Source organism: Amblyomma maculatum, chromosome 1, assembly GCF_055883805.1.
Source record: "Amblyomma maculatum isolate TAMU_Amacu chromosome 1, ASM5588380v1, whole genome shotgun sequence".
Classification (NCBI taxonomy): Eukaryota; Metazoa; Arthropoda; class Arachnida; order Ixodida; family Ixodidae; genus Amblyomma; species Amblyomma maculatum.
This window is the reverse complement of record NC_139344.1, coordinates 146,531,876-146,544,864: the sequence shown is the minus strand read 5'-3', so window position 1 is coordinate 146,544,864 and position 12,989 is coordinate 146,531,876. Positions and strand designations below refer to the sequence as shown.

General features: G+C 44.2%; 1 protein-coding gene across 3 annotated transcripts in view; it reads right to left on the bottom strand.

Moving 5' to 3' along the window:
• Positions 1-6,316: 6,316 nt before the first annotated feature.
• LOC146204266 (uncharacterized) overlaps positions 6,317-12,989 on the bottom strand; it is an 87,718-nt gene continuing 81,045 nt past the window's right edge. For all 3 annotated transcript variants that reach the window (XM_084589213.1, XM_084589214.1, XM_084589215.1), the window contains exon 10: positions 6,317-12,738. In XM_084589213.1, coding sequence (XP_084445339.1) covers positions 12,385-12,738 — 354 coding nt within the window. In that variant the 3' untranslated portion in view covers positions 6,317-12,384. The remainder of the gene's footprint in view (positions 12,739-12,989) is intronic.

Genomic DNA, 12,989 nt, shown 5'->3' with positions numbered 1-12,989 from the left:
CGAGAAAGGAGTGAGGCAAGGCTGCATACTGTCGCCCTGCCTATTTAACCTATATGCAGAGTGCATCATGAGGAAGGCCGGTCTGGACGAGTCTTCAGCTGGAGTGAAGATTGCTGGAAAACGTATCAACAACCTTAGATATGCGGATGATACCACTTTAATGGTAGAAAGTGAAGTGGAACTCAAGAGACTTCTGATCCGCGTACAAGAAGAGAGTGAGAAGTTTGGGCTTAAACTGAACATTAAAAAGACAAAGATCATGGCGTCTTGCCCTATCAAGTCCTGGAGCATCAATGGACAAGAAGTGGAAGCTGTGACAGATTTTCTGTTCTTGGGCTCCAAGATTACCTCGGAAGGAGACTACAGCCATGAAATTAGGAGACGCCTGCTTCTGGGAAAGAGAGCAATGGTTAGCCTTGACCGCCTAGTAAAGAGCAGAGAAATTAGTCTGCCAACCAAGATCCGTATAACTCATGCTATGGTCTTTCCAGTTGTGTTGTATGGATGCGAGAGTTGGACTGTGAAAAAGGCTGACCGCCGAAGAATTGACGCGTTTGAATTGTGGTGCTGGCAAAGACTCTTGAGAGTTCCTTGGACTGCCAGAAGATCAAATCAGTCGATATTGTCGACCATAAACCCTGACTGCTCATTGGAGGGTCAAATTTTAAAGTTAAAGCTCAGCTACTTTGGTCATCTGATGAGAAGAGAGGAATCACTGGAGAAAGATTTGATGTTGGGAAAGGTTGAGGGTCGCCGGAGAAGGGGTAGGCAGCGAACGCGTTGGTTAGATGGCATCCTCGAGGCACTGCAGATGAAGTTATGTGATGTTAGGAAGATAGTGAGAGACCGGAAAGCGTGGCGTGACATGGTCCATAGGGTCACGAAGAGTCGGACACGACTGAACGACTAAACTGAACTGACATATTGTACCGAACACGGGCGTACAGTGAAATATTCTATACTCCGTTTCATACATCAGGTGCAACGCATCGAAAGCTACGCAAGTAGTCCGCAAGAAAAAAAAGGAGGTGTATCACTACGTGCTCGTTTTGTGGCCGAGTGGTTCCTGCGGAAACGGGCTCTATTCCGAGCATACACATTTGCAATAACTTGCTTCGCATGCCTAGACATCTTCGCAGTGCGGATCTTATAGAACAAATGCGTACCGAAGAACCATTTTCTCAAAAAGATGCGCAGAGGGGGGGGGGGGGGGGGGGGTACAGCCAGCGCCATCTAGTGGCACAGCTGGCAAGGTTGCGGGGCAGCGAAAACGCGACATGAACAAAAACGACATAAAAAAACATACAAATTCACCGAATCCGATCCTTTCTCTCTAAAAAAGGTGCTATTTATGAAGTTGATGGCAAATGTAAGATGTATTAAGCTTGCAGACAAAATAACTATTATTTCCTCTCGTCAAGAGCAGGCACTATTTTTCTTCGCGGATGCGGAGAGCGCAAACAAGAGCTGTAGCTTCGGCAGTGTTGCACTTGATGTATGTATACTCCATTTCATACAAAGCTAGGCGCCCTTGTTACAGTGCACTATATATAGTGCACTGTAACGGGGGCGCTTAGCTTTTCGCCTCCATCGAAAAGCGGCCGCCGCGGCCTGGATTCGACCCCGCGCATCATTTGGCTCAGCAGTCGAGCACCCTAACCACTTCGAATCTGGCGCCACTCGGGGGCAGCTAGCTATTCCTTTCTCTTGTTGCACACCATGCCAGCTTCTTGGTTACCGCATGTTGCGGGGGAAAGGACGGACAATGAGGTTCTCGCGACATTGTGGCGGTAGGGCAACCTAGTCGGCTGTGCCCCTATCTATTTTTCGACCCATCCATTCTAAGATGGTTCGACCCGTGCTCGACCTACTTAATCTCTCCTGTTGGGCGATTCTCACCGCTTCAGCAAGTTGCGTCCAGCTGTTATGCACTCCCATTTCTATCAGGCGTTCCAAAGAGGAGATGGGTAGACCCAGTGCCCTTCTTATCTCTTTCATTGGCCCTGATGTTGAGGAACGGTGTGGCATAGCATATTCGGCTTATGTACGCCTGCATCAGTCTCAAGAGGTTTCTTTCTTTGAGGCCTCTGCCTTTGAATGCAATCCTCCTAAATATCCCTGTTACTTGCATCGCGTAGGCAGTGAGTTTTTTTATCGTTCCGTCGTTATACCCGTCCTCTTGAATAAAAAGTCCGGATTCTGATTTGCTGGACTTTTGGTACGGTTTTGCCGTCGACCTTAATTTCGACGTTAAAGTCGCCCTTGCACCTCATTGATTTTGGATTATATATGAAAAGTTCGGATTTTTGCGCCCAGAATACCACAAGGAGAGACGGGAGAAGAGAGCAGAAGCACTGGTTAAAATAGCAAAAGAATTCAGATGTAAAAGAAGTTGCCTATGTAGACACTGCAAGCGGCCGATCAGAGGCGGCAGTCGCCGCGGTAGTCGATGGTAGCGGCGCACCAGTCGTCTCCACCACCATCCAAAGCAGAAACATATATAGACACGGCTGAAGAGGTCGCAATCGCGCTCGCTTGCGTCGGAACGAAGGCTAAATTGATCTTTAGCGACAGTAAAACTGCTCTCTGGAATATCGGAAAAGGCAGGGTCTAGGAAGAAGCCGCCCGAATTCTAACAGCTGCAGGTAAAATCGATCGCAAAATCACCCTATTTTGGGTCCCAGCACACACGTCCGTCCCCGGCAACAATTGAGGTGGCCCATGATTTAGCCCGAGATCTCTACTTCCGGGCAAACGTGGAGCCGCCCGACTACCAGGCGATGGACGAACGTTTGCAAACCTATAAAGAAATAATCGAAAATTATAGATTAGGAAGACGGCTGATGCCGCCACCGGATCCTAGCTTAAATAATAAATAGGCCACAGCCTGGCGGCGATTACAAGCCGGAAATTTCTCGAACTCTGTCTGGTTGTTTCAATCCCAGATAGATGAGAGAAAAAATGATAAATGTATAGCCTGCGAAGCGAGGAGGACCCTCGACCATATACTTTGGGAATGCCCCAAGTCACCGAGCGCTAGGGACAGCATTAAAAGTAGAGAAGCCTGGGCAACCCTGCTGCGAAGCGACGTCCCCGCTGACCAGCAAAAAGCCATCCGCCTGGCAGCTGAGGCCGCGAATAACCAATATATATTCGCCAGTCCTTAGCCGCGGAGGTTCCAGCCCCCGTTCCTCAGGCCTGCGTGCCAGGAGCGGGGAGTAGGGGGCCTCCTAAATCGGTGGAAATTAGTTTTAATCAATCAATCCTGGGTACCGTTGAGGGGCGCTCTGGACTCGCACCCGCGAAAGTCCCATCGCCTGCTGGCAACCATGACTGGCGAGGCCATGAAGCTTTCAACTGCTCAAGGCGCACTTCTGACGCAGCTATATTCCAGTCAAATGCAGCGGACATTTTGAAAGCAGCACGAGTATTTGCTTGTGCATTGTCTTGGAGAGCACTGCAGCCACTTTAGAAACATTAGAATTTGCGAACTGTGAACGGTAAGCTTGTATGGAAGGCCGAGTGTGGGTGTGCATACGGATCATTCCAATCCTGCCAAAAAGCTCTATCGATTAATCCGACACCTTGTAATTCTGTTGCGATTTTCGTGGTATTGTAATCACTCACTTTCTTGCCTTCCTCGATTACCACCGTTAAATGACTGAGTGATTCTCTATGCCGATGCAGATGCGAACTGTACATCATCGCATATTTATGCATTTTTACTCATTTCCAATCAGTTATTCATTACAAGTCATCATTTGTCATTAGCAGCCATGAGTCATGCCTAGTCATTTCCAGTCAGGTCTGATCTTTCAAGGAGTCGTTGGACATATTTGATGTTTCGTAGTCATGATGCAGTCATTATCACACATAGCTAAGCATTTTTACTCGTTTCCAATTACCTGTGGTTATTACAAATCATTTGACATATTGGTCGTTTTGTAGTCATGATGAGTAATGCCTAATCCTTAACACTCATCGCAAAGCATTTTTACTTATTTCCAATCAGTTGCCGTCATTACAAGTCGTAGTTTGACATACTGGTCATTGCAAGTTATTAATCATTATTAGTCATTAACTATATCATTATCTATTTATAGCTTTTATTCATTACCTATCACCATTAATCGTTTTTCATTCTTTTCATAGTTTTCATCTACTCACACGTCCGCTATTTGCGAGTGACACATTAGCGCCCAGATGCAACGCACAGATCATGCGCACACATTTTCGCTAAACGAGCTAGCCTAGAATGGCTTTCACCTTAAAAATCTTTCCGGACTCATGAAGATTGCTGCATCCGAAGGTGCTGTAGCCCGGCTGATCAATCGGTGACGCAGTGGCGCGGGGAAAAGAATCGCGGTACTCTGAAAATTAGAGACCTTTAGTTTACCGTTATCGCTCACCGCAACCGCCTACCGCTACCGCGCGACGTCAGCACAGCACGCGCTGATTGGTCTCTGCGTGCGGAGTCCGTTGGAATTTGACAGGAACGTGGCGCCATCTGTCGCCCTCGGGGTGATCTGCGCTCGTGTATTGACGCTTGAGCGGTAGACGGTAGCGCTAAACTAAAAGACGCTCACGTGCGGCTGCATGGGCCAGACCGGATCGTCGAAGCTCGCGTCTTGTGCCGCGTGGCAGATGTGACTTTAGAGTTACGGTTCGCAATAAAGATGCAGTGGGCGGTGCTTTGAGGAAAGCCACCATCGGTTAATAAGAGCTTTAATTCTGTTACCAGTACGCTATGAACGCAAAAACAACTCAATTAAAATTGGGTACAGTTGGTTGCTGCGGCGCCTTCAGCAGCGAAGCAGGCCATTGTTAAGGATGGCGAAAACGGGTTGTCGCGAGAGCTGTTGCTTTCACCATCGAGACAAGAATTCCCGATCGAAAGAGGTGGAGGGGTCAAGAACGGCGGCAGCGAGATTAGACTGTGAAGGGCCATCCCAAAATAAATCCGGAAAGGAACGCGGGGTATTCGGCCGGACGGCGACAGCGGTCAAAGTCGGGCCATCGGGAAACAAAAAGGTTCAAGTGGATCCCGGCGTCTCCCGCATGGGTCAGTACCCTCAAGGCGGCCACGCGGTAATTCCCTTCGTCTGGCCGACAGCGTGCGGCGGCCCTTGCAACGCAGACGTTTGTGCCCAGACCATGAGGCGCCGCCAGTCAATGCTTCTTCGATTCGTCTCACCGACGGCGCGCCGTGGCTCGTTCGACACAGGTGTGTCCCAGACTATGCGACGCAGGCAGACAGCGAGCTCCTCGTGTGCTGCCCTCTACACCGCCACAGCGGCTTCCTCTTTCCCCACCAAGTCTAAACTTTCGAGGGGGCGTGTCTGTGAGAGTGAAAGTGTGTCAATTTGAGTGACATTAAAGTGATAAGGACATTCCCTCGATGACGAGCCGCCCTTCACCTAGGGAACACGGACCCTTTAAAACTGTGTGTGTGTGCGGGCATCATCATCCGTAGTTCTCTGGAGTTCTTTCCTACTGTTAACAATGTAAATAAACCAAGTTTTCGTCCTTCTGTTCCCAACTCCTTCGCTCAGTGGCACTTCTTCCCGAGGTGGAGCGGGCGTCGATGCGGCCGACGATCCGTCTAGCGGCACCCGAGTCCCACCTCTAACACCATGCAAGAGCCGCTGCAAATCTTCGGCACCGCATGACTGGTGCATTGAACGCCGACATCTCGCTACGTGTGAGGAAGAGCTACCCACAAATGTGATTTTACTACATCGAGGCCGCAGGTTGTATCTTAGTTGCAGACTGATGCTGCCACGGCACTCAGCGACAGTTGCTGCGTCTTTGCTTTCTTCAAAATCTTTTCCTCTGTTGCCACAATGCAGTACATAAAGTGTTAACACAGAGGCGCCCTGCCTCAAACCAGTAAGAACTAGTACCTGCAATAATTGCTCCTCTGGTCTTGTGATTTTCAACAATAGCTTTTGTCTAGATTCAGTCCCCCATACCGACTTCCAAGCTTTCATTTCCAAACTTAATATGAATGCAACATCTTTCAATTCCATGGACTAAACAAAGAATTACAGCCCCAAAAACAAACCTTATTGTGCGCCTCTCGTTACAGCAATATTAACAGGTTCTTCACCAAATAGTACAAGCTTGTGAAAACAATGAGCGATGCAACTTTCTAAATAACCTTCCTATTTAAAGCTACTAAAGAATTTTGTTCTCATAAACAAGTGGCCATGTCAGAAATCAAATGCATGAATTTGACACAAATATAGAATGCTCCTGCTATTTTACCATGGACAGAGAGAGCAGGTGTCAATAAAAATAAACAAAAACCAGTTAATAAAAAAATAAAAACAGCATCGTGGCTTCATTTATTCGCGTTGTCTAGGATATTGCTTTGCTCATCACATGGTACAAGCCACAAACAAATGCAAAGCCATGGCTTTGTAAAATATATCTGTCGCAGTCTGAATGATACTTTTGTGTGTGGCCCAGAAATTACCAGTGCAACCAAACATATACAGAGACACTGCAGGCTGCTCTGCTTTTTCAGGTAGCCGCTAAATGCAAAAACTTGTCACCACGGGTTAGCTAATGCTACTTCAAAAAGCAAACTCAGTCCACATCCTGTGCGTTGTAGGTGACACGAGTGCGACTGTGTTTCAGCCGGTGCACCTCGGCCAACCTAAAAGAAATCATAGGATATCTTTTTATACATACTCATGGAAATAGCAAAATCAGCACTTGCAATGCTTGCAGCTTTGTTTTTCATAGCACAACAAAAAAAGAGGTTTGGCTTCCTTTAAACACAAAACAGTGATTATGGCCAAAAAAACAAGAGATGGGTTCTGCAGAGTAAAGAGCTGCTAGACCTGACAAAAACTTCAGTAACTTGAACAGCAAATATTACTCATGTGCCAAAAAGAAGTTCTCTCGAGATTTGGACTGACCCTTAGTTTTGTGTATGTGTGCCAGTTTGGTACTAAGTCATGACAAAAAACAGTCAAAATGCAATGACACATTGAAAATGGGGAACAAAAAAGAAATGTAGTAATGAAAGTACCACAAAAAGGTACACACACATGCACATTCAGGTCACCCCAGGTAATTCAAAAACTACATTCTAAAAAAATAAATATTTCTGCTGAAAGCAATATCTGAAATCTGCTGCATTGAATTACAGATTCTACTGCACTTGAATTCTTCAGCACTAACTGTAGCATTCAATATAAAAAATATGCACATCAATACTCGGCTAAAACAGCCACTGCATAGATCAGCCTTCAACAAGCTTACAAATGTTTACAAATGAAAGAAGCGAAACAAAGCTAACACCACATCATGAAGAGTACATTTTATGCTCCACTGCAATGAAAATACAGCTTTATTACAACAGCCATCTCTGAAATCACTAAACAGACACTATTAATTTTGAATGAGCACAAATTAAACTGAACCTTTCAGGGACCATTGCTCTTTGAAGGAGTAGACACACCAAATTTTTGGATGAGTGTTATTTTCTATGAAATACTGCACAAGGCAATACAGTCGAACCCGGATATATCGAACTCGAAGGGGATCGCGAAATAGTTCGATATATCGATAATTCGATATATAGAAATCGGCTTGGGACAGCACTTAAAATGCGAAAAAACGATACTGCATTTGTCGTGTAATCAACTCACTCGCATAGTGAACCCACCCTTCACTTTTGCACTCGCGAATTTGGAAGAAAAAAAAAAGCGTTATGGCCAGCTCACTCACATGCAAGCGATTAAGCGATCTCAGCGACGAGCCGCAGCGACAGAGCACAAAATTTCCAACTTGTTGGAACTGCGTCACTCTGCCGTTCCCCCACTGTTCCACCCACTGCGGCAGCTCGAAACAAGGTTTCTGCGTCGCCGCGGCAGAAATCGCCAGCGTTTTCGCTTGCATGTCGCACTCTGTTTCGGTCGTCTCATCCACAGCTCATTTCTTGGCAGCGTGCCAAGATGCTGCGCAGCGATAACGTCGCAGCGTGTTTCTTTTTATAGCTCCTGCGGCGGCGGGGAGCGAACTTGGCAGACTGCCTGTGATGGCTTAATTGCACAAGCCTGGTTAGATTTATAACGCCGCGCTTTAGGCGGGTGTAGTCCTCTGCCACAAAATATTGGAAAGCGTGATACAGTAGCTGCAAATGCTGTTTGAAGCGAAAAATGCTAAAAGCTGGTGTCATGATTGCAGCTGACCGCGTGCTTTCGTTAATTCATACATGCAAGAATGAACGACTCCCGCAAAAAAAAAAAAAAAAAAAAAAAAAAAAAAGCCGCTTCGTAACGCCATATCTTACGCTACGCCACGCGTACAGCACAACGATAAAAATAGACGACTCTCGGGGAAAAAAAAAAAAAAAAGGTAGATCTTCCGCTTGTTAACTTCCGCAGGCGCCATAGCCACGTCAGCCGCTGCGCGCAGAGGGTTCGCAACACGCTGGGGAAAGCGTCCGACGTTCTGTCTGAAAACGGGCTGAGCTGGCTTGGCGCATGCGTAACGCGTGCTACTGCGAACGAAGGCCGGGAAAGAGAAAGGAGAGAGATAGCTCGGCAAAAGAATGGGCACACCCTTGCGCTTCGCTCTGTCGCGTTTTTCCCCACTCGTTCCCACCGGTTCTCTCTGGTTCAGTCACGCACATGACTTGCAAATGTCACATGCTGGTGCGCGGGAAACGATAACCGCAAATGCGCGCGCCTTAAGGGAATGGGCGCAGCGCTGCCCTAGCCGAACTGTCCCCTCTCATTACTTCGCGCGCGGCTTGAAAACGTCACGCGGCAAGCGGCCGAGGGTGATGCGATCGTCTTTGGGAAAGGCACACTTTCTAGTGCGTGGTGTGGAGTTCGATATATCGAACGACCGGTGAAATTGAGTTCGATATATGACGCGGCTTTCCTATACTTTTACATGGGATTTTCAAGGGGATATTCCGTGAGTTCGATATAGCCGAAATTCGATATATCCGGGTTCGATATATCCAGGTTCGACTGTAGCACACATGAATCATAACTTGGAATTCACCTATGGCAACTAACTAACTTATAATCAATAATGAATGTTTTCGCGCACAGTTTAGGTTTCAACTGCTGTGACATTGCAGATGAGTTCAGGTCAGGTGAGTCATCAAAAAACTGCGATATAATCACTGCTAACTTTTTTTCGTGATTCCAAATCGAATTAAAATTGAAGAAACAGTGACTAAACTGCAGGTTTTGTATGCCTCACGCGACATAAACATTTGCGATGTCATAGCCATCGCTCGGCAGTTGAAACCGAAACCAAACAGCACGAAAGGAAAGAATCAAATTACATATTATTTACTGCTTTTTCACTCAATCCACGTGGCAGTCGATGTTTTCTGTCATGCAAAAGCCAGAGCACACATATAAAATTTAGCATCTCTGCTCCTTTAGACTTTAAGACGTTGTGACTGCTACACTATGCACTTCTATTAAAACCAAGCCACGTGGCCAAAGACATTTGATCAAGAATGTACAGCCATGACTATTTATTCCTCTGTATTAAACGATAGTGAAAATCTAATAGATCTACACCTTAAAGGCTGACACAACAAAAGTGCTCGTGAGCATATTTATTTTATCTACAAATCCATACAACGAAAACCATGATGGTATGAATAAAACAAATATCCGTTAAAAGGAGGAAAAATGAGCTAAAACAATGACGTTTCATGACCCACATTTGGCGACTGTTTGTTTTACTGATGCTGTCATGCACTTTCATCATTCAAAAAATTTTTTTTTGCACCTTAGACTAATGAAAATCAATAGCCTTAGTTGCTTCCTTTGATGCTCTGTGGTGTTAGCAGTGCTGTACAAGGAGGAGGACAAAGAACACCTAGGGCAGCAAGTGCATGTTCAGAAAGCACAGTAGCATTTGCAAAGCTTGCAAATCCAGTGCAATTTGCACAGGTTATATAATCAGCTTGTAAGCCACATTATCAACTCCTGCTTCAGGATGCATGTACTGCCCTAGACATGTGACAGGCATGTAAGAAAAAAAAAAAAACTGGGTGTTGCAATGACAGGCTTGCCATTTTCTGCAATGCGTGCCTGACAATTTAAACAATGTTGATGTAAAGCATGAAGTCTACACTGACTCATAGATAAAGTGTAAATAATTTTAACTGGCTCTGAGTGCAAAAAGCAGCAATAAAAAGAGAGCAATACGCCAAAAATCAACAAAAGTTGACAAAAACATGAAGAAATAGTGAAGCCAACACATCTCAGTAGTAAACTTTCTCGATTCACTATGTCAGGAGATGTGTTGGCTATGTACAACATGTACGAGCAGCAACAAAAATATCAAAGTACAATGCTGGCAACTTTGTGCCTAATTGAAAAAAAAGTTATGAGGCTTGGCTTTCATACTTTTCTTTCAATACTTTCCAATGCTGGCAACTTTGTGCCTAATTGAAAATTACAAGGAGGAAGGAAACAACTCAGGAGAGGCCCTTGCCATTCCCAATGCATTGGAGAAAGTGTGGCGGAAGTGACGTCAAAATTTAGGGTTAGTCAATTCGGGCCATTAGCAACGGCATCGCTGTTGCTATGAAAACTCGGATCCCTAGAATAGTGTTGCTAGGGGCCCGAGGTACGTGAGCGTCGTGGCCGCGCCTGCTTCTAAACAGTGACGTCAGGGCCTCTCCTAAGTTCTTTCCTTCTTCCATGGAAAATTATGAGGCTTCGCTTTCATATTTTTCTTTCAATACTTTACAATGCTGGCAACTTCGTGCCTAATTGAAAATTATGAGGCTTCGCTTTCATATTTTTCTTTCAATACTTTCCAATGCTGGCAACTTTGTGCGTAATTGAAAATTATGAGGCTTCGCTTTCATATTTTTCTTTCAATACTTTCCAATGCTGGCAACTTCGTGCCTAATTGAAAATTATGAGGCTTCGCTTTCATATTTTTCTTTCTATACTTTCCAATGCTGGCAAATTTGTGCCTAATTAAAAATTATGAGGCTTTGCTTTCATATTTTTCTTTCAATACTTTCCAATGCTGACAACTTTGCACCTAATTGAAAATTATGAGGCTTCGCTTTCATATTTTTCTTTCAATACTTTCCAATGCTTTCAACTTCGTGCCTAATTGAAAATTATGAGGCTTCGCTTTCATATTTTTCTTTCAATACTTTCCAATGCTGGAAATTTTGTGCCTAATCGAAAATTATGAGGCTTCGTTTTCATATTTTTCTTTCAATACTTTCCAATGCTGGACACTTTGTGCCTAATTGAAAATTTTGAGGCTTCGCTTTCATATTTTTCTTTCAATACTTTACAATGCTGGCAACTTCGTGCCTAATTGAAAATTATGAGGCTTCGCTTTCATATTTTTCTTTCAATACTTTCCAATGCTGGCAACTTTGTGCGTAATTGAAAATTATGAGGCTTCGCTTTCATATTTTTCTTTCAATACTTTCCAATGCTGGCAACTTTGTGCGTAATTGAAAATTATGAGGCTTCGCTTTCATATTTTTCTTTCAATACTTTCCAATGCTGGCAACTTTGTGCGTAATTGAAAATTATGAGGCTTCGCTTTCATATTTTTCTTTCAATACTTTACAATGCTGGCAACTTCGTGCCTAATTGAAAATTATGAGGCTTCGCTTTCATATTTTTCTTTCAATACTTTCCAATGCTGGCAACTTTGTGCGTAATTGAACATTATGAGGCTTCGCTTTCATATTTTTCTTTCAATACTTTCCAATGCTGGCAACTTCGTGCCTAATTGAAAATTATGAGGCTTCGCTTTCATATTTTTCTTTCTATACTTTCCAACGCTGGCAAATTTGTGCCTAATTAAAAATTATGAGGCTTTGCTTTCATATTTTTCTTTCAATACTTTCCAATGCTGGCAACTTTGCACCTAATTGAAAATTATGAGGCTTCGCTTTCATATTTTTCTTTCAATACTTTCCAATGCTTTCAACTTCGTGCCTAATTGAAAATTATGAGGCTTCGCTTTCATATTTTTCTTTCAATACTTTCCAATGCTGGAAATTTTGTGCCTAATTGAAAATTATGAGGCTTCGCTTTCATATTTTTCTTTCAATACTTTCCAATGCTGGCAACTTCGTGCCTAATTGAAAATTATGAGGCTTCGCTTTCATATTTTTCTTTCAATACTTTCCAATGCTGGCAACTTCGTGCCTAATTGAATATTATGAGGCTTCGCTTTCATATTTTTCTTTCAATACTTTCCCATGCTGGCAACTTTGTGCTAAATAAAAATTGAGGCTTCGCTTTCATATTTTTCTTTCAATACTTTCCAATGCTGACAACTTTGTGCCTAATTGAAATTTATGAGGCTTCATTTTCATATTTTTCGTTCAATACTTTCCAGCTGCTGTTACTAAGCTGAATTCTCAAGGGTGGCTACTGGTGGTGATGCCCAATAAGCTGGTTGTAATGCTGACTCAAGCAAAAAGAGGTTGGTAGTAGAGGCAGCAGTCGTATCCTGTCCAGAAGCTAAGAGCAGCAGTTGCTTATCTGGAAGAAACTCCACTGTTACAGGGTCACGCACAAGACATTCAAGCACTTGGCCTGATCCAGTGGCATCTTCTGATGGCTGGCACAATGGCTGTGCTTCCTCAGAAGCTGTGCACACAGTGAAGGTAGTGCTTGTGGTGGCAGGGACCAGGCAGGAGGTATCTAAACCTTGTTCGATGCTATCTTTTGAGGAGGGCTGTATGACTGGTACCTGTTCCTGATAGAAAAGGACAGAAGACAATAACATAAGAACAAGACCTCGGTGCTAATGCAAAACAAACAATGAAGCTTGCATTGCATATTTCCCATTGCTGAACGATGTGCCGTCAATCTACACTCATGTGACTATTCCAGTGGTTTACAGTAAAATCTTAATTGGGCCGTAAAAAATTGCCAAAATACATTTGAATCCCTGTAATTCTATCAAATGAATGCCTGGAATATGGCTATCTGTACACGAGATGAAAA